The sequence below is a fragment of the Ammospiza nelsoni genome, chromosome Z (genome assembly GCF_027579445.1).
Source record: "Ammospiza nelsoni isolate bAmmNel1 chromosome Z, bAmmNel1.pri, whole genome shotgun sequence".
Lineage (NCBI taxonomy): Eukaryota > Metazoa > Chordata > Aves > Passeriformes > Passerellidae > Ammospiza > Ammospiza nelsoni.
The window spans coordinates 79,327,990-79,353,493 of NC_080669.1; the positions used below are offsets into that span (position 1 = coordinate 79,327,990).

The following is a 25,504-nucleotide window of genomic DNA, read 5'->3' on the forward strand; positions in this document are numbered from 1 at the left end:
GGAAAGCCTTGCCTCCCACAAGAGGGAAGGAGTGCTTGGGATCTGCAAGGCCAAGGAGTGAGGGGAAAGAGGGCATGACAGCAAGGTAGGAGCTGGTGCAGCCTCCTGTGAACGCTGGAGAGATAGAGAGGGGCTGTGGGTGGGCTCTGACCTGCAATTCTTTCAGAAAAACACCTTGGCATATCCTGGGCTGCACCCAGAGCCCCGTGGGCAGCAGGGCAGGGAGGGGATTCTGCCCCTCTGCTCTGCTCTGCTGAGACCCACCTGGAGCCCTGCATCCAGCCCTGGGCTCCCAGCACAGGAACCACAGGGACCTGCTGGAGCCAGCACAGAGGGGCCACCAAGGTGATCAGAAGGATGAAGCAGCTCTGCTGTGACTGAGAGCTGGGATTGTTCAGACTGGGAAAGGCCCCGGGATTCCCACGCCTTCAAGGGGCCCCAGCAGCGCTGGAGAGGGACTTTTGACAATGACATAGAGCGACTGGATGAGGGATAACTGTTTCAAACTAACAGAGGACACGGTTAGATGCGGTATTGGGAAGATATTTTACCCTCTGAGGGTGCTGAGGCCCTGCAGAGGCTGCCCACAGAAGCTGTGGCTGCCCCTGGCTCGCTGTGAGCGTTCGAGGGCGGGCTGGATGTGGCCTGAGCCGCCTGGCCTGGCGGCCGGTGCCGGTGCCGGTGCCGTGTCAGGGCGGGCCCAGCCCCCCCCCACACCCTGAGGCGGCGGCCATTCCCGACCACGAGCAGGAACGAGGCGGCCCTGAGTGGCGGGAAGAGGCGCGCGTGCGCACCACGCCCGTTCCGATTGGCTCTGCCCTCGGGAGCTGCTCAATCAGCAGTGGCTGTGAAGGCGGGACTTCCCTCCCGCATGTTCCCGTCGGTGGCTCTTCGCCATTGGCCTCGCAGCTGTCGCTCGAAGGGTGAGCGGCACTGCGATTGGCTGCGCATAGTGGCGTCTGGCTGGTGACGATTGGCCAGGGCACACAGAGGGGCGTGGCTCGGGCGGAGCCCTCCGTCTTTCTTTTTCGCTCTCGCCCATTGGCCGAGACGGCGGCCGACCGGAATTTCCGATTGGCGGGCATACGCTGTTGCTAGGCAGGCGAGGCGGCGTGGGCGGGGCTCCCCTCGCCGATGAGTCGGCGCTGAGGCTCAACCAGCGCGGACGCCCCGAACCCTCCGCCCGCCGCCCGCGACCCCCGCGACCCTCCGGACTCCCCGCCCGCCCCGAGGAGCCGCCGTCCGCCGCCCCTCTCCCCCTCCCCGCAGCGCCATGGCCTCGGGATCCGAGTAAGTGCGGGCTCCACCGCCTCCCCGCGGCCTAGGCCCCGCTGCGGCCTGGGCCCGCTCCGGCCTGCCCGCTTCACCCGGGGCGGTCCGCGGGCCCCAGGCGGGCGAAAGCGGCGCCGGAACGAGGATGAACCGCTTCCCGCCGCCCGCCCCGCCACGGCCGGGCCTGGCCGGGAAGTGTCGAGTCATGGCGGGGGGGCGAGGCCGCGCCGGGCCTCCCGCCGGGCCTCCGCCGGGCCTAGGGCCGCCCGCCCGCCGGGCCATAACTACGGAGAGCTTTGTTTTCCAGCCCCGTCCCGGGCTCCTTCTGCTCGCAGCGGCCCGGGAGCCGGGGCTGGCGAGTGATTTGGCGCTAGCCGAGGCCGACATGTTGTGCCGGGCAGGGCCGAGGCGGTCGGCGGTGTTTCCGTCTCGGGTGTCTTGCCTCACTCTTGTCGGCTGTGCTCAGTTGCAGGCTGAGGATCGTCTTCCGTGCTCCCCAGCAGTGAGTAACAGTCTCCGCACGCAGCCCACGTGCATTTTGAGCGGCGTGAAATAGAACCCAAAAAATAAATTTTCCCAATCTAGAAATTCTGAAAGTGACTTTTTGACTTCGCTAGAGGCACTTTTGGTCCCATTTAGTGTATTTTGGTGTTCTTTGAGTAGGTTTTCCCTCTTTTAAACAACTTCTGGAATCTAAAACTGCTTGGCCCTGCGGGGTCAGTTCAAGCGAAGTGTGCCAGGCATTCCGTGTCTGTAGTGGAAGTGACATTCCCAGACCCCTGTTGTGGAACTGGGTGAGGTTAACAGTGTTTTTAAAAAGGTATTTCTACTTCAGCAAAGTTTTTCTCACCCACGCAGGGACCAGAAAAAGTTTGTTTGCAGCTGGATCACGGTTACTTTTTAGATGCCATTTTTTGTCACAGCTGCTGGCAGCCATCTTGCTGAACCGAGCCTCGGCATGGCAAGTAGCATTCCAAAAGCTAAGAGAGTGTGATTTCTGAGGTATCCCTGTTTTCCTCTCCCAGCCTGTCTGAAACAGTGTTGAAAACTTGGTTTCTCCACAGTGTGTCTAAACTGCCCCCTTTGTTGTCTTACCTCAGTGTCTGTAGTCACCACATACTTCAGATACTTCACTTGGGGATAAAAATGCTTTATGACTATTTTCTTTAATACCTACTTGGGAAAAGCAGTTCAGTCTGTAAATCATATGTTCAGATTGGTAAGGAATTGCTCACAGGTTTTATCTGGGAAGTGATTTCACAACGATGGTGGTAAAAAAATCACGTCAGTGTGCAGAAGACATGGCTGATTTCACTTTCGTTACTGCATTCTGGAATCATTCAATCTGCCTTCTCCCTTGTTTTTAGCACGGGCTTGAAGGAAAGGAAACAGCTTGTTTCCTTACTTTAAGCAGGGCTTTGGAGGTTGGTTATCATTTTCAGAAGAATCACTAATTGGTAACCACTTTCTGCTCTTGTTCTTCATACCCTGCCCTGTGATGGCTCTGGGCATTATCAGTTGTTGAACAAGGGGAGCTCTGACATGGAGAGAAACCACCACTGGTGTAATTAAGTCCATGAGGCTGTGTCAGGGGAGCCTGAGGTTGGATACCAGGAAGAGATTTATCCTGAAGGTGGTCAGTCACTGGAACAGGCTCCCCAGGGAGCTGTTCCAGTTGTTGTCACAGCACCAAGCCTGGCAGAGGTCAGGAAGCATTTGGACAATGATCTCAGGTACATGGTGGGATTGTTGGGGCTGTCCTATGCAGGGCCAGGAGTTAGGCTTGATAATCCTGATGGGTCCCTTCAACTCAGGTTATTCTGTGAGTCTGTAAGTTGTAGGAAGTGCCTCTGGTCGTCCCATATGTGAAGTAAAGCTGTTGAACTGCATTACTGCGAGAGAAAAGGAGGCTGAGGGAGCCTGCTCATGGTTGGCCTTTAAGGCCAATGCATCTTTGCTTCAGTTTTGTAGATGTCTTGCACTTTATGTGCAAGCTTGGCCATTTGCTGTGCAGTTGATTGTGTCCTCACTTCTGGCTTCTGTCTAAGGGCAGCTTAATACCTTGAATTACTTAAGACCTTGAATTACTTTTTAATTCCAAAACAGCTCTAAAGCTATGTTTTGTGTTCAGTTCGTCTCTTTGTTAAGTCAGGGAAAGAAAGGGGTGAGAGGGAAAGCGTGTGAGCGAGCTGACGAACTGGGTAGGTCAGGGAGGTGATTTGGAAGGTTTCCACCAGGCTGTCTCTGACCAGGCTCATCAAAGAACTTCAACTATTACCTGGGTTAGCTTTCTGTCCTTGTCCTTTCCCAAAGTTTCCTGGCAGGAGAGAGTCCCAGCTCATGCCTTAGGCTTTCCTGCTTGGTGTTTTGTGTTTGTGCTCTCCTTCCCACTGTTGTTGGGGTTTGTCTGATCATGGTTGAGGTGCACAGATCTCTTTTGCCCTGTTATTTCAGCTGCAGCATGAGGAACCCCTGGAGAGATGCAGTGGGGGCAAATGGTGATGATAACAATATTATAAATTGCTGCTGAAAGATGGGTAATGCTTGTCTGTCTAAACCTTAGCCTTGTCTGCAGGAGAAATGACATCATTTCCGTGCCTAGCTGACATGTAATTTTGTAGCAGCTTTGTTTTTTCCTCTGCAGACCTATGGGGTCAGAGCGCTGAAGCTGACCCTGCACATTTAGCTCCCTGGGTGCGCTTTCTTGTACACTTTTATTCCATTTTTAATGCCTCCAATCCTTTTTGATCACTCTGAGTGCATCTGATATTGATCCAGCCCTCAGTTCTTAGGGAAATGTAGGTTCAGTTCTTCCATACTAAAACTTTTTTCTCTTATTTAGCAGAACCAAGTGGATTCTTGCTGTGTTCTTCTGCACTGCTGCATGTCAGGTGCTATCCAAACTTCCTCTCCAGTTTTTTGCAGCTTTTGTTTTGTCTAGAGTGTTGCTTGAAAAGCCTCCGGTTGTTACCCGGTCTGTCTACTGTTAGTTTTTGATCTGGTGTTCCCGGCTGGTTTTTTGGCTGTAATGGCAGTCCCTGCATCCCAAGGGACAGACACATAGTTTCAGCAGCATTTCACATAGCCGAAGTCTGGCAGTGGTTTCTTATCAAAAGGCTTTGGGACCCACGTCTTGTGTGCAGAGGGAGGAGTTACAGTCACACTCTGGGTAACCCGCATAAGGAGTATTGTGTCTCCCTGGTGTCCCCTAGCTGAAATTCTGAAATCTGTTTGCTGGGTCAGTTTCCAGTGGCCATGAGCTAAAGAGGAGGCAAAGTCCTTAGAAGTAGGTATTTGGTTTTTATGCACTGTTTAACCATAATCTGCCCTGATAATGTATTTGTTCAGTTTACTTACTATTCTCTCAGTTTTCCTGGAAATTGCAGGCTTTTTAGGACTCACATTTTTAGATTCGTTGTGGAATTCATGAGCCCTGTCTAGGATGTATCCAGCAGCTTTTATTGTGTTCTTTTTACCTCTTGCACTCTTTAATAAAGAGGAAAAAGGTAACTTTCAATAGTGCTGGCAGTCCGGGAAAGAAAATCTTTTACAACTTTTGTTCACTTAAAATAATGTTGCCTGTGGTTTGCAACATGTTTCCTGTGATACTAGTGTTTAAGGGAAGCTTGAAACCCTTTTGAAAGCAAGCTGGCTGCTCTCACGGGCTTGCTTGGTATTGTTTCCCCTTTTACGTGGCAGAGAAGGGAGCCAACACTGCATAGCCTGTCTTGGAAAAGCCTCTGCCTTGAGGTGGGGAGGGACCTGGGTAACATCACACCATAGGTATGTCACCCCTCTCTGATGGACTCTTAAAAATGCAGTGAACATGCCAAGCACTGCCCTTTCCACTCAAGGATTGGTTTCTTCTGATCATTCTGTCTCAAAAAGGGTGAGATGGAGCCAAAGTTATGGCTGCTGCCATTGTCCATGAAGCTCCCTGCTTTTTGCCAGTGCTTGCTGCTTCCTTAGGTCAGGGGAAGACTTTATTTTAGTTTATTTTAATTTATTTTCTTTCAGAATCAAGTCATACTATGCAAGGTTTTCTCTTCTGACCTTGGCACAGCCACACACTTGGAGAAAGTAGTCAGCCCACTGGGGGAAGCTACAGCACTCCACCCCTGTTGTGTGGGCTAATGTACAGCTTTCAAGAGCTCCTCTAGAATAAGTTGGTTTCAGTTCATAATCTGTCATAGAGTGAATTATTTGCTGTATTAGATTTTGAAGGAGAACAGTTAATCTGCCCTTCTTCCATTTCCTTGATCTTTTACTTGCTCCATTTTGTCAAGGGAAGTGAATTATCTCTTGTATTTCTTGGTGGCATTATAGGCCAGAGCTGCAGTGACTTTTGTGACGTTATGGAAAACAGCTAAAAACCCCCAACACAAAATAATTTTTTGTGAGCACTTGAATATTTCTACAGCTTGCTAGGTTTAACAAACAGGCATCTACAGGCTTAACTCTTACAGCTCTTCCTGACAGGGTTGCCCCAGCATTGTCCTTTAATGCTGCTATTTATCTGGGATTTGACACCAAATAGACTTGAACTTTTGTTTTGTTGGCAGCAGTTACATGTGATTTCAGATGAGTCTGACTAATTCATTGAGGCGAAACATCTTACAGTCAGCAAGATCTCACTGACCACTTCTTTTCGTGGATAGCTTCATAGCTGTATCCATTGGAAGCTCATAGTTACATTTACTGGCAGAAGACATCCTTCCTTGAACTCCTGCAACTGGTCCCTGGGAAGTAATGTTCTCCTTTGTGCTACAAACACATAAAGTGTCTAAAAGACAAGACAACAAAGAAACTTTTAGAAAGTGAAGATGAAAATGAGGTGGCTGGGCAGGGCCGGTATCATGCAGGCTCATAAGCTGTGTTTTCTCTCCCAGCTCTAAAGCCGATGACTTGTCGACTGCGATTCTGAAGCAGAAGAACAGGCCCAATCGGTTAATTGTTGACGAAGCCATCAATGAAGACAACAGTGTTGTGTCACTGTCCCAGGTGCGTCATCCGTAGAGGCAAAGCATTTAATCTGCTAATTTGCAAGCTGTTGCTGTCTGTTAACTTGAAATGTAACTTTGCAACATGAGTACAAGTGTTTATGTCAGAAACTACAGCTGTTACCACTGAGGGAGGGTTGTCTTGTTTCCTGACACTCCTCCTTAACAAAATGCTTTTTGAGCCTCAGTTTGTAGGATTCAGTTGGACTTGTGCCCTTCCTCTGGTTTCAGGATTAGCTCTATACTACTGTAGTAAGAGTCTCTGTTCTCTGGGTTTAGTATATCACTTCCAAGTTGTAATTTCCAAAGTCAAATAACTCCTTCAAATACTTGAATTCCTGTTTTTTCAAAAGCTTGTTCTAACACTTTGCTGGTTACAGGCAAAGATGGATGAACTGCAGCTGTTCAGAGGAGACACTGTTCTGCTCAAAGGAAAGAAGAGGAGAGAAGCAGTGTGCATTGTTCTGTCAGATGATACCTGCTCAGATGAGAAGATTCGCATGAATAGGGTTGTTCGCAACAACCTGAGAGTGCGCCTGGGTGATGTGATCAGGTGAGGGCACAGTGTTTCCTGTGGAAAACATTAGCAGCATCACACATTATCTCATAGTATCTGAGCTGCCCTCTTGCAAAAACAAGTTAAAACCTGTTAAAAATGAATGCCAGAAAAAAGGTGGAGCAGACAAATAACAAGATTAAAAATGCCCCAATGATATTTATATTCCAGTTTTTGTTTTAAAGTCATTATTAAATTAGGAATGCTTAAAAAATGTTCCAGGGATTTTGTTGTGCAGCACTTGTGGGAAGTAGAATCATAAAATTATTTGAATTGGGGGGACGTTAAAAGTAGTAGTAAAACTTGGAAATACGTATCTCTGCTTTAATAGGTCCCATTCTGTGATGGGAGTGGGTAGAATGGTAGCACATGAGCATTTCCTGAACATAATAAGTGGTAATTTGCAGGTTTAAATAAGGGAGGGCTAACAGCTTCTTGTCCTCTTAAGAATTGTCTCTGAGAAAATGAGAGCCTGGTTATGACACCAGACTTTCTGAAGTGATATCTGTGTTAATTTTTAAATGCAAAACGTTTTTTATACAAACTTAGTAGATGAGAGAAATTATGCTGTTCCACCCATCCCTTTACCTCTAAAAATGCAAGTTTTAAACACCACTGTAATTGGTTAAAAATGGTGCTTTGTGTCTTTGGATTTAAAGTAGAGGTGAATTCTTACTTTAACCTGATGTGAGATTTCTGTTGGAGTCTCTTGTCTTCTCTGTTAGCACTGTGTCTGTAGTCGTTCTCAGTCTCCCAAATGTGTTACCAATTGTCTTGATTCCTTGCAAGGTCAGGGAATTTTCACTCACTTGCCCTCAGTTTTTATTGCCAATATTTAGCTGCTTATAGTGTTACAGTGCCCTGGTTTCTGCCAAAATCCAGATAATTATGCTAACACTTCCTGATTGTGGTGCATCAAATATTTTCCTTCTGGGACGGTCTCTCTTGTCTTTTACCCTCTTGCTGTGTCCTCTCTGTGATGCACGTGGTAAAAGAAAAAGAATCCATTAGGAGTCTAATAAAAGTCACATATCACATACGAGAAGCTGTGTACTCAGCTGCAGTTCCTTGGCTTTTCTTAGCTGGTGAAGCCAGTTTCTGCTGCAGCTGGATACTTTGAGCTGTTGCTACAGTAGGCTGTTGGGCTACATTACAAAATAATTACTGTAACAAAATAATAAATGTATTTAAAAGGGAAAAGGGCTTTCAGCCTTCAACCTACTCATGAGCCCTCAGGAAGTGGGACTGACCTACACATGGCTGCAAAGGTACTTACCTCTGGTTGGTACTGTGTGAGCCTTTGCTTGGAATTAATGTAGCCAGCATCAGGGACTGAGCACTGCAGTGAGAGAGAGGAGGGAAGAAAGTGTTTTCCCCAACTCACTTTTCCTTGCAGCTGGTTCTCCAGTAGCTTGTTGATATAAAAACTTCCTCATGACTCTCACAGGTCTTTAGGCTATATTAGAGATGTGTGAATGTGGAGAGGGGGTCTGCAGAAGAGCAGAAGGGTAGGAGAAAACTATTAAATTCTCCAGTGGTCTTGGACAGGGCTGAAAGGAGTAACAGCCAGTGTGTGCTGTGAAGACTAGCTCTTGGTGGGTATGATTTTTGCCTTGTCAGTACTGAAATATTTCTGTGTGGGTAGGAAGTCTCACCAAGGCTTTTGATGGTTTTTGGATGTTCTTTCCTGGGAAGGGGCATGTCTTTTCTTGTCCAGGTGTAACACTGAGGTGTAAGTCCAGCGCTAACTGGAGTTTTCTTCTTCTGCAGCATCCAGCCTTGCCCAGATGTGAAATATGGCAAGCGTATCCACGTGCTGCCAATTGATGACACGGTAGAAGGGATCACAGGGAATCTGTTTGAGGTCTATCTCAAGCCCTACTTCTTGGAAGCTTACAGACCTATCAGGAAAGGTAACAATGCCTGTCATTCAAGTCCTCATGGCCGCAAGTGTGAGCTAGTCCTGAGACTAAATACAGAGAATTTCTAGAAGCTTGCACAGATCTCCATGAGGCATTAGACCAGCATCTGTAGGGAGAGATTTTGCTAGTGATGATATAAATTTTCCTTAATCTTCAGAAGGAGTAATTGCTGCTGCTGGCTGCAATTTGGTAGTTCTCTTGCATTTTTTTTTAGCTGTATGAGATGGAAGAGCATAAGAAAGGCTCAGGTGGTACTTGGGAGAAAATCTCATTAAACTAAGTTGCTACCATGTGATATAATTGGTGAGTTGCCCGCATATTAATCAATTGATTTGGTTTATGTTGTGCTTATCCAATTTCATCAGAGTCCATCCTTCATTAATGTGGTAATTGAAGGGGACTCAGGTTCAGATCACCACATGTGGAGTGGTGGAGTCAGCTGCTGTGAGGTGCTGAATGTGGTGATGTGCATATAGCTGCTATAGAAGTGATCACATGAGTGTCATGTAACAATTACCATCATGCAATTTAGTGAATTTCCTACTCTCACCTGAAATCTAATCACCTTGACCCATACACTGGGCTTTTCCATCCTCCCACATCACCCACAGAGTCCACCCAGGTCCTTGAGAAAAAGCAGAACAATGTGTAGAAAAGCAGAACCATGTGTGGGCATGCCTTTGCCTGAGGCAGCAGTGACCCAGACTGTTTATCCCAGCATATTTTTTATGTGCACTACAGGAACTTTGTCTCCTTCTACAGCGTGTAAAAGTGTTGGCTGGACAGGGGCAGTCCAGGCAGCTTTTGCTGAATGTTTGTCCCAAAGTTTGCTGGTCCCACCAGCCTTTGCTCTCCATGTCATCATGAGCAGTCCATTGCATCATTTTGTTTTCCAGAGGCTGTTGCACAATAAGGAATGCAATACTCCCTCTGAAAACCATGCTTTGCCTGTCCCTGGGATAGAGTAGCCTCAGTGCCTGATGTTTTGTCATCAGATCCAAAGACCTTTTTTTCCTCTTAGAGTATGGAATAATATGGAACGGGCTTCCAATGTGCTGGGCCAGGTCCCAGCACATTGCAGTGATTTGTGTCTCTCTGGAACTGCCAGCCTGATGGCACACCTTTTTCCACATATTTACTAGTTTTTCAGGATTCCACACTTGTTCAGGAGTTCAGAATGTTTTAGTTAGTCACTGGCGTGGACACTTTCCCCTCTGGGTGATGTTCTTAAATATGTTAACTGTAAACATGACCTGAATCACATTCAGTGACGTGCTGCCAGAATTCCAGAAGCATTTGGACAATACCCTCAGGCACGTGGTGTGATCCTTGGGCCTGTCCTGTGCAGGACCAAGAGTTGAACTCAGTGATCCCCATGGGTCCTTTCCAACTCGGGAAATTCTGTGACAAGAACCAGTCTGGATTCAGGTGTATTAAAAGGATGTTAAAAATCTTTAAAATGTTCAAATGCTACTGTAATCAGCCTGGCATTGAAAGAGGTCGGGAAGGAAGACATCAGGAGATATAGGAGAAGTGCAGTTACCAGTGGTTCCCAGTGGATGGCTCCCGAAGTACAGGGCCGATGGCAGTGCTCAGTTCACTCCTCAGATTCCTCTCAGGACCAGCGCCTCCATCTCATCATAAGCCATTACTGCAAAGAACAGCAGAAAGATCATGTTAGCCCAGGTAGCAAGGACAATAAACCTCACCACAGGGGGCACTCCCACCGAGTGAGGTGTTAAAAACATAGCCTGAGAACAAGCACAAATAAACACCATCACCAGCTACTATTATATATTGAATGCATATAACAAATTTGTCTTAACACCTTCTACTCGGATCTGTTGTTATGCCAACCCTTTTTCCCTGTGCTGGCTGCCAAGGACTGTTGTCCTTTGATTCCAGCATGTGACTAAATATCAGATAGCTACTCATTCCCCACCCAGCCATGGGATGGGGAGCAGATCAGGAAAAAGGAGAAACCTTGGAGTTAAGAACATTTTTGTAATTGAAACAAAGTAAAATATAATAATAATAATAATGGAATAGATAGGGGATGAAACATGGGGGATAAAAAAGACTGGTGTTACACGACACCTGAGATAGTTGCTCACCGCCTGCTGAATGATGCCCAGCCTGTCCCTCATCGGTGTGTGATGTCTCCCAGTGAAGTCCCCACAGTTCATGCACTGGGCATGGTGTTCTATGGCATGGAATATCCCTCTGGGCAGTTTGGGTCAGCTCTCCTGGCCCTGCCCCTTCCTGCTTTCTTGTGCACCTGCTCCCTGCCAGAGCCTGGGAAACTGAGCAGTGCTTGAATTAGGGTAAACAGTGCTGAGCAACAGCTGGAACATCAGTGTGCTATCAGCATTATTCTCAACTGAATCCAAATCAGCACTGAACTACTACTGGGGAGAAAATGAACTCTATCCCAGATCAAACCGAGACATGTATACCAGCTGGCACCCTGAGTAAATTCATTATTTGGAGTAATTTAAGGAATAATTGGGAAGTGAGTAGAAAACCAAGCAGACTTTTGGGGTTGTGTTCATAACACTTTTGATGTACCTTTGATGAAAGTACACTATAGACACAAGTCGAAGTTATCCAGCGTCTGTCAACAAGAAGTCACAGTGCAGTGTTACCTATTATTCTGCTTCTGGAGACAAACAGTTATAACTAGTATCAACTAGTTACAATAAATTCAGAATTAATTGTTATTGGGTTAGGGCTTTTTGCCTGTCCTGAAAATGTTAAATTGAAACTGAATGGGAAAAAAAAAAGTGATTTCTTGCCTTTGTGGTTTGTATTTGGGCAGGGTATTCTTTTCCATTGTTTGCTGTTTTTTACTGGATGAAATTTGAGAACTGAAACAGTGCTCAGGCTGTTGCAGTGGATGCAGATCTTAAATTTAACATGCAAAGCGGTGTTATAAATGCCATAGTGTCTGCCTGTGTGACCAACTTCCTTAAACTCTGGGGCTGCTGTTTGTACTGGGGTTGGTATTTTGCAGATGTGGGTTGCAGCAGGCCACTGACATGTGGGGTTTTACAGGTGACATCTTCCTGGTGCGTGGAGGGATGCGTGCAGTGGAGTTCAAAGTGGTGGAGACAGATCCAAGCCCGTACTGCATAGTGGCTCCAGACACAGTGATCCATTGTGAGGGAGAGCCCATCAAAAGAGAGGTGAGCAGAACCCTGCCACGTGGTGCTCCTGCTGGATCTCCTCTGTCTAAAGCCTGTTTCTGGGACAGTGCTGGAGGGCAGCAGTGTTTGCAGTTCCTGTTTTGACATTTTATCTACTGAATGTAATAGAAACTTTGGTTTCAGGAGATGTGCTGCTGCTGAAGGTAGTCAGAGAAAGGTACTCCCAGTGTCTTCCTCATATGCTGAAAGCACCAGGGGGTAGGTTTGCTGATGAGATGCCGTGCTTTGGCAGCAGCTGTTCTGCATCTGCTTCCAGATATTTCACACTGTGCTTGGATGGATGCATCTTTTGATTCCAGTGTTCCCTTGATCCATAGCAGAGAGAGCTTACAATGGTGCTACATTTCATGCCATGTGAAAAGAAAGTGATGAGCACTTTTTCCAAGAGAAATTTGAAATCCTCAAATGGTATACGTTAAAAAAATAAAAATTCCCCAGTTCATTAAGGTGTCAAGCCTTGAGTGTTGCAACCTTGTGGCAGCCTGAGGGCCTTGTCTGACAGGTTTTGGCAACCTTACTGTACACAGTAGGAAATGTGGGGAAAATGAGCTGAGGTGGGTGTGTACTTCATAGAATAAGTACCTTTTTCTGCCTGTAAATAGTGTGAGTGCTGGTTTGTTGTAAGCTGCCTTCTGAAAAACACATCTGTGACCCTTGTGAGACTGCACCTGGGCACTCCATGCATTCCACTTGGCCTCTTCAGCAACAGCAGAGATAGACAGGAGTAAGTTCAGCCTAGGCCACAAAAATTATGAGGAGCTGGTGGTCAAGAATGAAGGAGGAGGGACTGGGATCATGGGATAATGCAGCCTGGAGAAGGGAAGGTGAAGGCCTACTGGTGACTGCCTGATGGGAAGGGATAGATGACCGGGCTTCTTCTGAGAGCTGTGCCCAGGGACATGACTGGATACACTAATATAAGCTGGATCAAGGGAAATTCCCAGTAGATCCTTGGAAAAATGTTTCCCCCAATCTTGGAGCAGAGCCCAGAGAGGGGCAGAAATCTCCAATATTGAGACTTTCAGTGCTTGTTAGGTCCAGCCCCTGCTTGAAACAGGTGGGACTTGAACTAAGCCTCTCTGAGATTCTAGGCTATGTTATTATTTTAGCGTTGCCTAAATAACTGAGGCCAGTAAAGGTTTGGACAGGAGAATGGATGGATATCGTGAGGGAAGAGTTGGTATGATCTTATCTGTATGTCTGGACCTTAACATTCTCTGCTAATTGGAGTCAATCTCAAAGGGTAACACTGGACCTGAGTATCTGGCAGCTAGAATATGCCAAATAGATAGCATTTACTCTATGGAGTAAGTATATTTTATACTGACATTGTCTCTTGTTACTTCCATTAGCCCCATCAAAGAGTCACAGAGCTTGTTTTGTGTTAGAGTCTGTAGGGAACCTGGCAGCAGAGGCTGTCATTCCAGAGGGTGGGCTTCAGTGAAGGCTGAGTACGTGCAGGCAATTCTCTTTATATGTCTGGGAAGACAGAGCTAAGAAACAATTATAGAAGACATCAGGAAGACTTGAAAGGGAGAATCTCAAGACAGGCAAGAAATGTCTAAAAAGCCATACTTCTGGCTTCTGTAGACTGGGAGGGGTTGTTGAGCTATTGTTTTCACTCAGATGTTTGATGTGTTTCCTCCTGGGCAGGATGAAGAGGAGTCACTGAATGAGGTGGGCTATGATGACATTGGTGGCTGCCGGAAGCAGCTGGCTCAAATCAAGGAGATGGTGGAGCTTCCGCTCCGACACCCTGCTCTCTTCAAGGCCATAGGTGTGAAGGTATGTCCTCACGTGCAGGGGGATAAGTGGGCTTGCCCTGGGAGATGTCTCTTCACAACAGAGATTTAGGAGATACTGGAGAGGGGAGTAAGCAATTTGTGGTGTGGGTTTTTGGATTTTTTTTAATGCTAGTCTTTGGAAGGTATTTGCGTACGTGTTCTGGAGACAGACTGGAACACTGGCAGCTTGTAAAACAGAGTGATGCTTTGAATCAGCGCTGCCAGTTACTGGCAAGGTTTTTGTTGTGTGTTGTGGGAAGTAGTAAAGGGTGTTGATAGCAGTGCTGACATGGCAGCTGTTGCATGAGTTTGCATCACAATTTCAGACTGGCATTATCAAATGCTTACAAATTCACTGTGAAGCTGCTTAAGCAGTCAGATACTCACAGCCTAAGTCCCTTACCTTTGTCCTCAGCCTCCACGTGGGATCCTGCTGTATGGTCCTCCTGGCACTGGTAAAACACTGATTGCCCGAGCGGTGGCCAATGAAACAGGGGCTTTCTTCTTCCTGATCAATGGTAAGTTTTGTGGCTGCATTGGGTCCAGGTCTGCTCTGTGCTCACTTGTTCGTCTTATGGTAAGGAATGGTGTTAAGAGAGCTTGTAGGGCCACATTGTCTTCCTGACATCTTTCCTTACCTCTTTCAAGTGTGTCTCTGGGGACACTTGGAAGTCCTTTGTGTGGAAGAATGTGTAGTGGCGCTTCCCTGAAGCTTGATTGTGTTGTAGCAGAGTGCTTGGAAGATCGTGCTGAGACACAGGGATTTGCTGTCCATCTTTCCATTTGTGTTGGTGAAGGCAGAACTGGCAGGGCTTCTGGCTTTGCTCCCACCATGTTCTGTTCAGAAAAGAAGCTGCTGCTCTGGATTCCTCTTTGCCCTCAAGTAAAGCACAAAGACCTCTTTTGTTTCACAGTACATTATTTGGAGGGAGCTTCCCTGAAAACTATAATGAGATCCTTTGAACTTAGCTACAAAAGTGGCATAACTCCTATTTAAAAGCGTCACCTGTAGCACTTGAGATGGATACTAGTTGATACCTAGTAAGGACTAGATTCTCAATTTTCCACACTGCTTTTCTGTCCCATTTTAGTCAGTGCTGGAATAAGAGCGTTTTTACTGAAGGAATGCAGCTTTTCTTCTCCAATTTCAATCATGTGACAGCACAGCAGTGACCGGCAGTAAGATTAGGGACTTGCTTTTATCTCAAGAGATTGGATTTTAGCCACATGTCACCCTGTCATATACTTCCTCAAGTGTGTGGAAGCTGTCACTGAATGCTAATGCACCAGCCGTTTCTTCAGATGCTTGTACATCTATTGCATAATGAAAATAACACTGTCAGAGTAAGCCATGGATTCGCTGCCTGCTGGCCCCAATCTGGAGCTGCAGGCAGTGCTGCAGACAGAGCTGATAAGAACTGGTGAGTTACTTATAATGAAATACTCAGAACACCTGCCCACACCTGTGTCTCTGCAGCTGGCAGCTCTCTTTGCCTGAGGGTCAGGTTTATTTTTCTTGGTTCCTTCAGAAGCATATTTTCTCTCCATTACCACTGCCATCAGCATGACAGCAAAATCTGTAAAAACAGGATAAATCTCTAAACCTCCACTAGTGTTCAGCAGTTGTAGATGTTAGGGAAATGCTGTCCATCCATTTGGGATCAATGTGGTTACACACTTCAATTTTATATTTAACCTTTACGAGGAGATGGGGATTGTGTTTTTGTTCATTTGTGGTTGGTTGTTTTGACTTTTTAAACTAGTTTATAGGATCATACAAAGGTAAATGTATACGTGTGTAATGTAAGCTAAAGATGGCTTCATAGAGCTTTTTCCTTCCCTATCCTGGTAATTCATCACCTTATAATTTGATTGCTTCTCTTGCAAGCTAGGACTGGCATTAACTGTGTGTGGTGGCACATTACAGAGAAGCTCACCAGGTGTGAAATAGGGTAAGGAAAGAGGCAGCTAAAGGTAGCTCATTGTCTAGTGCTGCATTCTCTTAGAGTAAACTGGAAACACCAAAATAACGATAGAAACTAATTCTGCATGCTGGTCTTGTCTTTCAGCTGCAGATTTAGTGAATTTGATTGATAGTATTTGCTTTGGCTTGAAGTATAGCTTGTCCCATGTGGATGTTGTACTAAAAATATTCAGCTGCATGTTTTTGGGGCTAGCTGCCTTTCTTCTGAATGGCACAGCATTGCTGTTTTTTAGGTCCTGAGATCATGAGCAAGCTGGCTGGTGAGTCTGAGAGCAACCTGAGGAAAGCCTTTGAAGAAGCAGAGAAGAATGCTCCTGCCATCATCTTCATTGATGAATTGGATGCCATTGCTCCTAAGAGAGAGAAGGTAAAGAGAGCCTGTAGGAGGTAAATTAGCATGTCCCTTTTTTTTGGTAGCAGCTGGCATGAGTCTCTGCGTTTCACTACAGAGTAAAGCAGCATTTCTTTAACACCTGAATTCAGTTGGACACCAGGAGAGTTAGATGCAATTCAGGACATTTGTTACCATTCTGTGGCTGCTGTATCTGCTGCCTCCCATGCAGTGCTGGCTGCCGTGCTCCTTGTAGAGCTGTTGGTGCCAGTGCTGCTCTGTGTCCCCACAGACCCATGGGGAGGTGGAACGTCGCATCGTGTCTCAGCTGCTGACCCTCATGGACGGGCTGAAGCAGAGGGCGCACGTGATCGTGATGGCAGCCACCAACAGACCCAACAGCATCGACCCAGCGCTCCGGCGATTCGGTAACCACCCCTGCCCCCTCTTCCCTGTGTGTCGCACACTTTGTGACAGGCCATGCTTCTGGGGCCCCTTAAGGATTGAGCAGAAAGTCGTGCTGAACATGTGTTACATAAACTACTGACTTGTCTCCAGCTTCTTGCTAGAAATTATTTTCCGGGCTTGCAGCCTTTGATGTTGTTTTCTGTGCCATGTTAGGTGAGAATGTGTAGAAATAATACTTAGGAGTGGGAAAAGTGTGCTAGCCTGTATTAGGTGAAGCTATTTCAGGACACACTTAAGGAGGAAATGCCTAAGGGGACGTTCATGCATTAGATAGCAGAGGGCTGTGAATTACCTGATTTGGGTTACTTTTATTAATGAACACTACAGTAGTTTCTGAGACTCAGGTCTTCAAAACATGAATATCTGGTGTGTGACCAGTTGGTAGAGTCTGTAATAGCAAACCTATCAACTATGCAGAGGGAACTGGCCTCTTAAGTGTGTAGTGAGCCATTTGAAAGCACAGTTGTGGCTGGACGAAAAATAGAGGTGTACACATCTTAGTGAACATTGCAGTGAGACCCTGTTTTCCTCATGTGTTTCACCACTTGGGTAATGCTGTGAAGGTTCTAAAAAATTAAATCTCTCAGTATTTTTTTACTCTTGTAACAAGGACACAAAGGTAGAAATAAAAATGTCTCATGGTATGTTGGTTCAGTGAAGCCTATTTCCCAAATATGCAGCTCAGAAGAAGTTACTAAATCTGCAATCCTCTGTGCTGTATAATCCCAAGGTCTTACTGTTAGTCTCACAGTAGTCTCACTTTCCCTAAATGCCTAATACCTTTCCTCCTCCTCTTCTCTGTCTCTTCTAATGTGCTGATAGATGTTGCAGGCAAACCTAAAACTCTGTCATTTTCTGATATTTTGTGGAAAACATCACCTTGCTCAGTCAGAGGAAGGCAGCAGCTCCTGTGGTGCGCAGAATCAGCAGCTCAATGTGTGCTTGTGCTCCCCAGGTCGTTTTGACAGAGAGGTAGATATTGGTATCCCTGATGCCACTGGGCGCCTGGAGATCCTGCAGATCCACACAAAAAATATGAAACTGGCTGATGATGTGGATCTGGAGCAGGTGAGTAGTGTGCCATTAGGAAAGCTTGTCTCATTTCCAGTGCTCCCTTTCATAATGGAAGTATTGTTAAGGCTTGATTGCACAAGTGGAGTGGCTCAATTAGGACAACCTGGAACTGCATGAGTGTGTGATCCCTGGGATTCCTTCTGACCAGTTTATCACTCACTAGTTAGGAATGGCATGGCTAAGTGAAACAAATGTGTATCATTCCAATCTAGAAGTGCCTTGCCACTGTCATCCTGGATTTGTTTGCTATGTCATTGCCTTTAAAAGTACAGTCCCCCTGAAAAAGCTCACACACAGCTGGGTGAGCATTGTGGTGTCACTGCACCACCTGTATGCTGGATGGTTCCTGTCATCTCTGTCCTGAATGAAGAACTGCAGTTCTCAGGGTTACCTTTCTAAATTCCAGATGCAGATTGGATCTCTAGTAGGCAGTAGAAGGCACAGTGTCTTTGCCTGAGTGTTGACTTGTCTTGAATGTGCAGCAAAGCCCTGATGTTGTTCTCCTCCCTTCCCAGTGAGGGACCAGTGCATGTGTTGCCCTTGCTTGTGTCCCTGTGAGTCATGGTCAGTGCTCTGCTTTCAGGTGGCAAACGAGACCCATGGCCATGTTGGTGCTGACTTGGCTGCTCTTTGCTCAGAAGCTGCTCTTCAGGCAATCAGAAAGAAGATGGATCTCATAGACCTAGAAGATGAAACCATCGATGCTGAAGTGATGAACTCTCTGGCAGTGACCATGGATGACTTCAGGGTAATGCAGGAGTGCCTCATATTCTTATGGGTGCAATTAATTGTCTCTCTGAAGCAAAAGAATGTAACATGTTAGAATTCATATAATACCCTTTCTTCTAACAACAGTGGGCTCTGAGCCAGAGCAACCCTTCTGCTCTTCGGGAGACTGTGGTGGAGGTGCCACAAGTTACCTGGGAAGATATTGGTGGCCTAGAAGATGTAAAGAGGGAACTCCAGGAGCTTGTACAGGTAAGGCATTACAACAGATTTTTTGCTTAGCCAGTTTAAAAATACTATAATAAAGTATAGAATATCTTTAGTTTCTTGTTTGGGCTGCAAACAGAGTAAATGTAGAGGGTTTATGGCATTTATTCTAATGGACTGTAAATACCATGCTGTTCCATCTTAGTGAACTTGAGGAAGGCGCTGGGAAGCAGCATTATGTTTTCCTGAGCTGAGTCTGCAGTGGCATTTTATGTGGGTGTTGTGCAACATGCATAAACAACCATAGTTCTGCCTCTTAAGTGGAGACCAGCAGTGGGACCACTGCTGAGAATCGTCTTACATGGTAGCTGTATCTGCCAGGCAGTGGATGAAAGTGCTCATACAGAGAGCTCATACAGAGCCCTTCTGAAGGGCTCCCCGTCAGCCTTAGCACAGGGACAGGTGAGAAGTAATTGTGAAGCCCTCTACAAAAGGAAAGAACAGAACAAAATGTTGCAAATTATCTGTGGAAACTCCAGGTGTCTGCACTGGCAGTTTGGATTGGATACATTCCTGCTTTCAGCTGGTGCTGTAGAAACATCCTGTCTGTGAATAAAAGAATCTAAATTTTCAGTCTAACTTTCTGATGTTAAAATCATCACCTGTCTTGTATATGACCTCGTTGCTGAGGATAAAGGCTCACATCAGACACCTTGCTGTCTCTGGAGAGCAGAGCAAATAGGTTAGGTAATGAGCTGTTCCGTTTTGCTTCTGCAGGGCAGAGGGAAGCTGAGGTTAAGTGTGCTGGAAAGTACTGAACTGGTACTTGGGAAAGTACTTTGCTGTACTTAGTTCCTAAAGATAAATAGGTTGTTTTGGGCACCTTTCCAAGGCAGTGTCCGCTTAAAAACTGCAGTGGCACCTGGCAGGATCTTGTGTTTAATCCACCAGAAATCTCAGGTAGTGCTTCTGGTAGAACCAAAACTGACTCAGAGAAATATGTCCCGTCCTGTGGCGGGGGACTTGGATTGATGGTCTTTTGAAGGTCCCTTGACATGCAAACCATTCTATACTTCCAAGGTAACCTTTTGTGGCTCATCATGGGAGATTTTTGTTTTGCTCTCTTTCAGTATCCTGTGGAGCACCCAGACAAGTTCCTCAAATTTGGCATGACCCCATCAAAAGGGGTTCTGTTCTATGGGCCACCAGGCTGTGGTAAGACACTGCTGGCCAAAGCCATTGCCAACGAGTGCCAGGCAAACTTCATTTCCATCAAGGGGCCGGAATTGCTCACCATGTGGTTTGGTGAGTCTGAAGCCAACGTGCGCGAGATCTTTGACAAGGTAAGTGTTTCTCCTGCTCTCTGTGCTGTCTTGGTGCTGAGGTATCCCCAGAACTTTGTCTCCACTGCATCTGTCTTACTGCTTCTTCTTTGTGTCTTCTGTGTTTTCCCCACTTGCACTGAGAGCAGGAGCTCTTTTCTGTTATTGGAATTAATCCTTTTCAGCAACATAGCTCTTAAAACTCTTTTCCCTGACTGCAGTTGGCATCTGTCAGTAGAGGGTGATAAATTCCCCAGTGCCTTTGGCAGACACTATGGTTAGGAGGGCTCATACATACATGTATGTTCCTCATCCCTGGAAACTTCGATTAGCACCTCATTAACTGTCATCATCTACAGATTTTCAGTCCTATGGGTTCTTGTGCTGCAGTATACACAGTTTAGAAAGAAACTCACTCCTGTTCACTTGTTTCATAGTGTCATCTCCTGTCCCAGAAGGTGTCTGCATGGATTATCCTGTGAATCCTTGCTCTTGTGGTGAGGGACAGCACTATTAGAAAAAAAATTGGCAGGAGAATGGAGAAAAATCAAGGTGGAAGGGAATCTCAGAGACTGTTTGTTCAGGTGTTTGTCCAGGGAGGTAACTTTGAAATTTCATCAGCTCAGGGAATTGAGTTCTGGACATATGTGAAGGCTGGAGAATCCCTGACCTCTCTGGGCCTGTGTGCTGGTGTTGGAGCACTCTTATTGTGACCAATTTCTTCCTTATTTCTTACTGGGATTTTCTCCCCTGCTCACAGCTGTGTCTCCAGGTCATGACACTCCCAACACCCTCCAGGCTAGGGGCTGGAGAGGTGTGCAGGCGTGAGGGCTGTAGCAGGCACCTCCTTGTGCCTGTGGTCTTTCCTCCTCTCACTGCACACTGTGAAGAAAGATCCAGCTTCCCATAACTACACATTAGGTAGCTGAAGACAGCAATTGGATTTCTCCTTTCCATTGGATATATCTCAGCTGCTTCAGTGCCTGAATAACCAGCTGACATCTTCAGGTTTTGCAGGGAGAGTTATAGTCCAGCAAAATGGCTCCGTTTTTCACTTTAGGCATTGGAGTTACTGCTTTTCTGCCTGGTTCACAATGTTCCCACTTCAGGGAAATCCAACTTGTTCTTCAGGAGAATTTAATGGAGGGGTTGTGTGGCAAGAGACTGCTCCGGAGCAGCTCTTCCAAGCTCTCCTTGTGAAGAGCTTCTGGTACTCTTGAGCTGTGTTAATGGTGAGGAAGGCTTGGTGTGGAGTCAGCATGCTCCTTGTTGGGCAGTATTAGCATGGAATAATGGTGCCGACTGCTTTTTGCAGGCTCGCCAGGCAGCCCCATGTGTGCTCTTCTTTGATGAGCTGGACTCCATCGCCAAGGCCCGAGGCGGGAATATTGGTGACGGCGGCGGTGCTGCAGATCGTGTCATCAACCAGATCCTGACCGAGATGGACGGCATGTCCACCAAGAAGAACGTCTTCATCATCGGTGCCACCAACAGGCCAGACATCATTGACCCAGCCATCCTGCGCCCCGGCCGCCTGGATCAGCTCATCTACATCCCCCTGCCTGATGAGAAGTCCAGGGTTGCAATCCTTAAGGCCAATCTGAGGAAATCACCAGTTGCGAAGGTAGAATCTGCACCCTCACTGCTTCTGGCGTGGGTTTGCTGTGTGCTGCTTATGTTCCTCACAAGCTGTGGACAGCACCGAGGTCTGGAGGCTCATCCATGTAGTAGAATGGGAGAGGAAGCTGGAGCTCTGAGGTTAGGTTTCAGCAAAGCCAGGTATTGGTCCGCAGGCAGAGCAGCTCTTTGTCACACAATGGGGTTCTGCTCATGGTGCAGGATCAGAAAAGCCTATTACGGTGAGGTGGAAAAGATTCTTGCACTCTGGGAAAAAAAGAAGTGTAGAACACACAGGTGTCAAATACAAATTGAAGAGGAGCAATTGCAGTGAGTTGCTGCTGAGCCCTGTCATAGGCAAGAGCTGTGTCCCTTGCCTGGGAAGAGGCAATAAGGCAGCTGAGAGTTGATCAAAGAAAAACAGACATGAGGTGGGAGCCCAGGCTTTTCTATGCCAAGCTTACCTACTTAGTTTCAAAGGAGGTTGCAATAATACCCTCTCGACTGAGGGGGAGGAGAGGAGGAGGTCGGCTGTCTTGGTCTGCTTGTGCCCCATCTCTATTTCCAGTCTGATGGTGTTTTGCTTGACTCCTCGTGCTGAGACCTGAGCAAGTCATACCCTAAATCTGTAAGTGCAGAGGCACTTACAGCCACTTTGTGGATTCTTGGTGGGTGTGAGGAGTGTAGCCTGCTTTCGTATGTGGTTAACTTTTCCTGAAAATGAGAATCTCAACAGCTGATCTTTCCAAAATTGGCCATAGTTAAGACAGTACCTTGATACCCTGGGATCTAAAGATACCTTTCTGTCACTTGAGGATATGAGGTGTAAAGGAACGGCCCCTCTTTCTTTTTTATTTTTCCCTAGGATGTTGACCTGGATTTCCTGGCGAAGATGACCAACGGCTTCTCAGGGGCTGACCTGACAGAAATTTGCCAGCGTGCCTGCAAACTGGCCATCCGCGAATCCATCGAGAGCGAGATCAGGCGAGAGCGTGAGAGGCAAACCAACCCTTCTGCCATGGTGAGTGGTACACCGAGCTCTCCCTGCCCACATGCCTGAGGTGTGATGTGTTCCTCTGTCATCCTCAGGGATGAGTGGGCTCTTGTGCAGAGCGTGGAGCTGGAGCACTTTGTTCTCTTCTTGTGGGAGGTTGAGGACCCTCCTGGGATGCCTCATGGTCAGCATTGCTGAGGAGGTGCCTTCTGCAGCCCTGACTCATGCACACCTTTCCAGCCCCCGCCGTGGAGGGTGTTGGGAGTCTCCTAACCTGGGGGGAAGCTGTGAGCAGCTCTTGGGCCCATGGAGCTTGGGCACACAGCTCACCTGGTCCCTCTGTCCTGCTGCAGGAGGTGGAGGAGGACGATCCTGTTCCTGAGATCCGCAGGGATCACTTTGAGGAGGCCATGCGCTTTGCCCGCCGCTCTGTCAGTGACAACGACATCAGGAAATACGAGATGTTTGCACAGACCCTACAGCAGAGCCGTGGCTTCGGCAGCTTCAGGTACCTGTGGGGTGTGAGGGCTGTGCAGTGTGGCTCAGCCAGCTCTCGAGCACAGCACTGGGGCAGCTTTCTGATGGGTTCTGGGCAGCAAGCCTCTTTTGCACTGTGCATTCCCATTCAACCTTGAGCATGGAGCACCACAACACAGCGTGGCGAATGTAGGCTGTGCTGCAGGTTGATTGTAGCTGCTCTGTTGGTGCCCCCAAAGTCCCTTTTTTCCTTTACCTCAAGCGAGGTTTTACAGCCAGCAGCCATGAGCCCTCTGACCTTCCCTAAGGCTTCATCCCATTCCTTCTTAGTTGTCACTGGGGTTTGGCACAGAGGGGAGGGTATGGCACTGAACTGCAAGGAGGCTTTTGAACAGCTTCTCTTCTCTCCTGTCCTGCGCTGCTGCATGCAGGTTCCCCTCAGGCAACCAGGGCGGCGCCGGCCCGAGCCAAGGCACAGGAGGTGGCAGCGGGGGCAACGTGTACAGCGAGGACAATGACGACGATCTCTACGGTTAACTCGCTGCCCTCAGTGGACCAAACTCCACACCAGGCCACGTTGTACAGGGAAAAATCCAGTGTTCAGTGGACTCTTGGCTTCTTCATTCCTCAGTCAGAACAGTGTAGCTGCACGTCAGACTTTGTACAGGGGATGTTTTCTGCAAACACAAATCCAGAGCGGTGTTCAGTTGGGAGGCAGACAATGAATTAACAAGGAGGGGAACTGACTTAATTTCTGAGAAATTTCTGTTCTAGTTTATGTGGCAGAATCAGCAGCTTTAGCAAGGGTACAACGCTAGCCTGTATTAAAAAAAAAATAAAACCCCACAAAAAATAATAAAAAAAAATTAATAAAAATCCCACAAAACTCTAGCAAGGTCGTAGCAGTTCCTTTGTGTGGTGCTGGCTCTGTCTAAACCCGTGTCTGGTGCTGTGTGAGCTCTCTGTGCTCCAGTGGAGCCCATCTGTGTGAATGTTCCCCTGCTGTGGACAGGGCTGCTCTTCATGCTTAACACCTCTTAGCTCTGTTAATGGAAGAAATGGGTTTGGCAGTGTCTCTGCCCTGGCAGGAAAAAGCCTGGCAGCAGGTACCTGCTATTGCTCTTCCGAGGCTGGCCGTGAGCTCTCAGGTCTCTTGCTGCTGTGGCTCTGCAGCAAAGGATCTCTCCAAGAATCCCTGTCTCACCCAGGCAGGAGGGGCATTTGGGGTGTCTCGGGTTGTGGCACAGTGACACCACTGTGGCTGGGGAGAGAGGACCTTCAACACATTCCATGTGTCCCAGTTTTTGATGCTTGTCTTGGATCTCTGTTGGAAAGCTGGCCTTGTGTCAGATACAGTAGTTGGGTTCTGATCATGGTTTTTCTTCCTTTTCACCTGTTCTACCTCCCTGCCTTTCCACTTCCTTTATTTTCCCTTCTGTGTACTGAAAAAGGTGCTACTACTGCTGTACTTGGTTGTTTTATGTCAGGGAAGCCGTGGGTCCTAGGGGGCAGGAGCAGGACAAGAGGCTGGGTATGGCTGAGCCCTCAGCCCGAGGGGGGCAGTGGCTGTGGAATGCACCGAGCTGCTCGTAAGGACTGCAGGAACGGAGGGTTTCTGCAAGGAGGGTAAAACGCCGTTTGTGTGGCAGAATGTTTCCCTGGGCCTCTGGGCCGAGCCACGAGGGAGAGGGCAGGAGCTGTGGGGCTGGGCTGTGGGGTTCTGTCCCAGAGCCTGGCACATCTTGAAGGGCTCCCTCAAGCCGTCTGTATTTAAGAGGACAGGATTTAATGGCAGAGGGACGGGACTGGGCGTGGTGGGAAGGGGCTTGTGCGATAAGCGCAGTGAGATAAGGGAGCGCTGCGTGTGAATGGCGCAGCCCCTGCGGGGAGGAGGCGGTGCCGGCCCCCGCTGTCCCTGTGTTCACACCACCTCTGCTGGCAAATCGCTCCTGCCGGCGCCGGGGGGACACTCGTGGCAGCAGGGGTGAGGCTGGGAGCTCTGGTGCTCCCCCTGCCTCGCTCCATCCCATTTGTGGGTTAAACATCACCTTTCTGCTCTAGGGTTGATTCTCCTCCCTGAGCTCTGCAGGGACAGATACCAGCTTTGCTTTGGCCACAGGGAACTAGAGCCAGGTGCTAAGGAGCTCTCCAGGACTCCTCAAAGCCTTCCACAGCTTGGACAGGGGCTTCTTCCTCTCTCCCAGCGGGAGAATATCACCATCCAGCAAATCGAGGGACAGATCCATCCTGGCATCTTTGTCTGCTGTGGAGACTGGGGCAAGGAGGGCATGGCATGGCGGGGTGTGTGTGGCCCAGCTCCTGGCAGCCCAAATCTTCCCCACCGCCTCTCCAAATTGCAAATGCTAATTGAATCCAGCAGAGGGACTGGAAAAGCTTCTCCTTTCTTCCCTGCCATCTGTGGTACACAGCTCCCAGTGAGGGGACAGCACCCACAGGATTTCCAAGAGCATCGACCCTTGCTCTGAGGCTGTGTGGACCTGGTGGGAGGGCTGAGGGTGTGCCCCAGACCAGCACTCACAGCCCCCTCGCTGTGAACCTCAGCA

At 47.8% G+C, this 25,504-nt stretch overlaps 1 protein-coding gene across 1 annotated transcript; it reads left to right on the top strand.

Annotated features, from left to right (window-relative positions):
• The first annotated feature begins 1,122 nt into the window (after positions 1–1,122).
• VCP (valosin containing protein) lies at positions 1,123–23,831 on the top strand. Its single transcript, XM_059491821.1, has 17 exons — positions 1,123–1,290; positions 6,162–6,273; positions 6,653–6,825; positions 8,599–8,741; positions 11,805–11,935; positions 13,610–13,741; positions 14,156–14,258; positions 15,958–16,091; positions 16,348–16,483; positions 17,479–17,591; positions 18,181–18,345; positions 18,453–18,575; positions 19,661–19,873; positions 21,168–21,476; positions 22,335–22,490; positions 22,817–22,971; positions 23,372–23,831. The coding sequence occupies exons 1-17, from the start codon at positions 1,274–1,276 to the stop codon at positions 23,475–23,477; spliced, it is 2,421 nt and encodes an 806-aa protein (XP_059347804.1). The 5' UTR covers positions 1,123–1,273; the 3' UTR covers positions 23,478–23,831.
• The last annotated feature ends 1,673 nt before the right edge of the window (positions 23,832–25,504 follow it).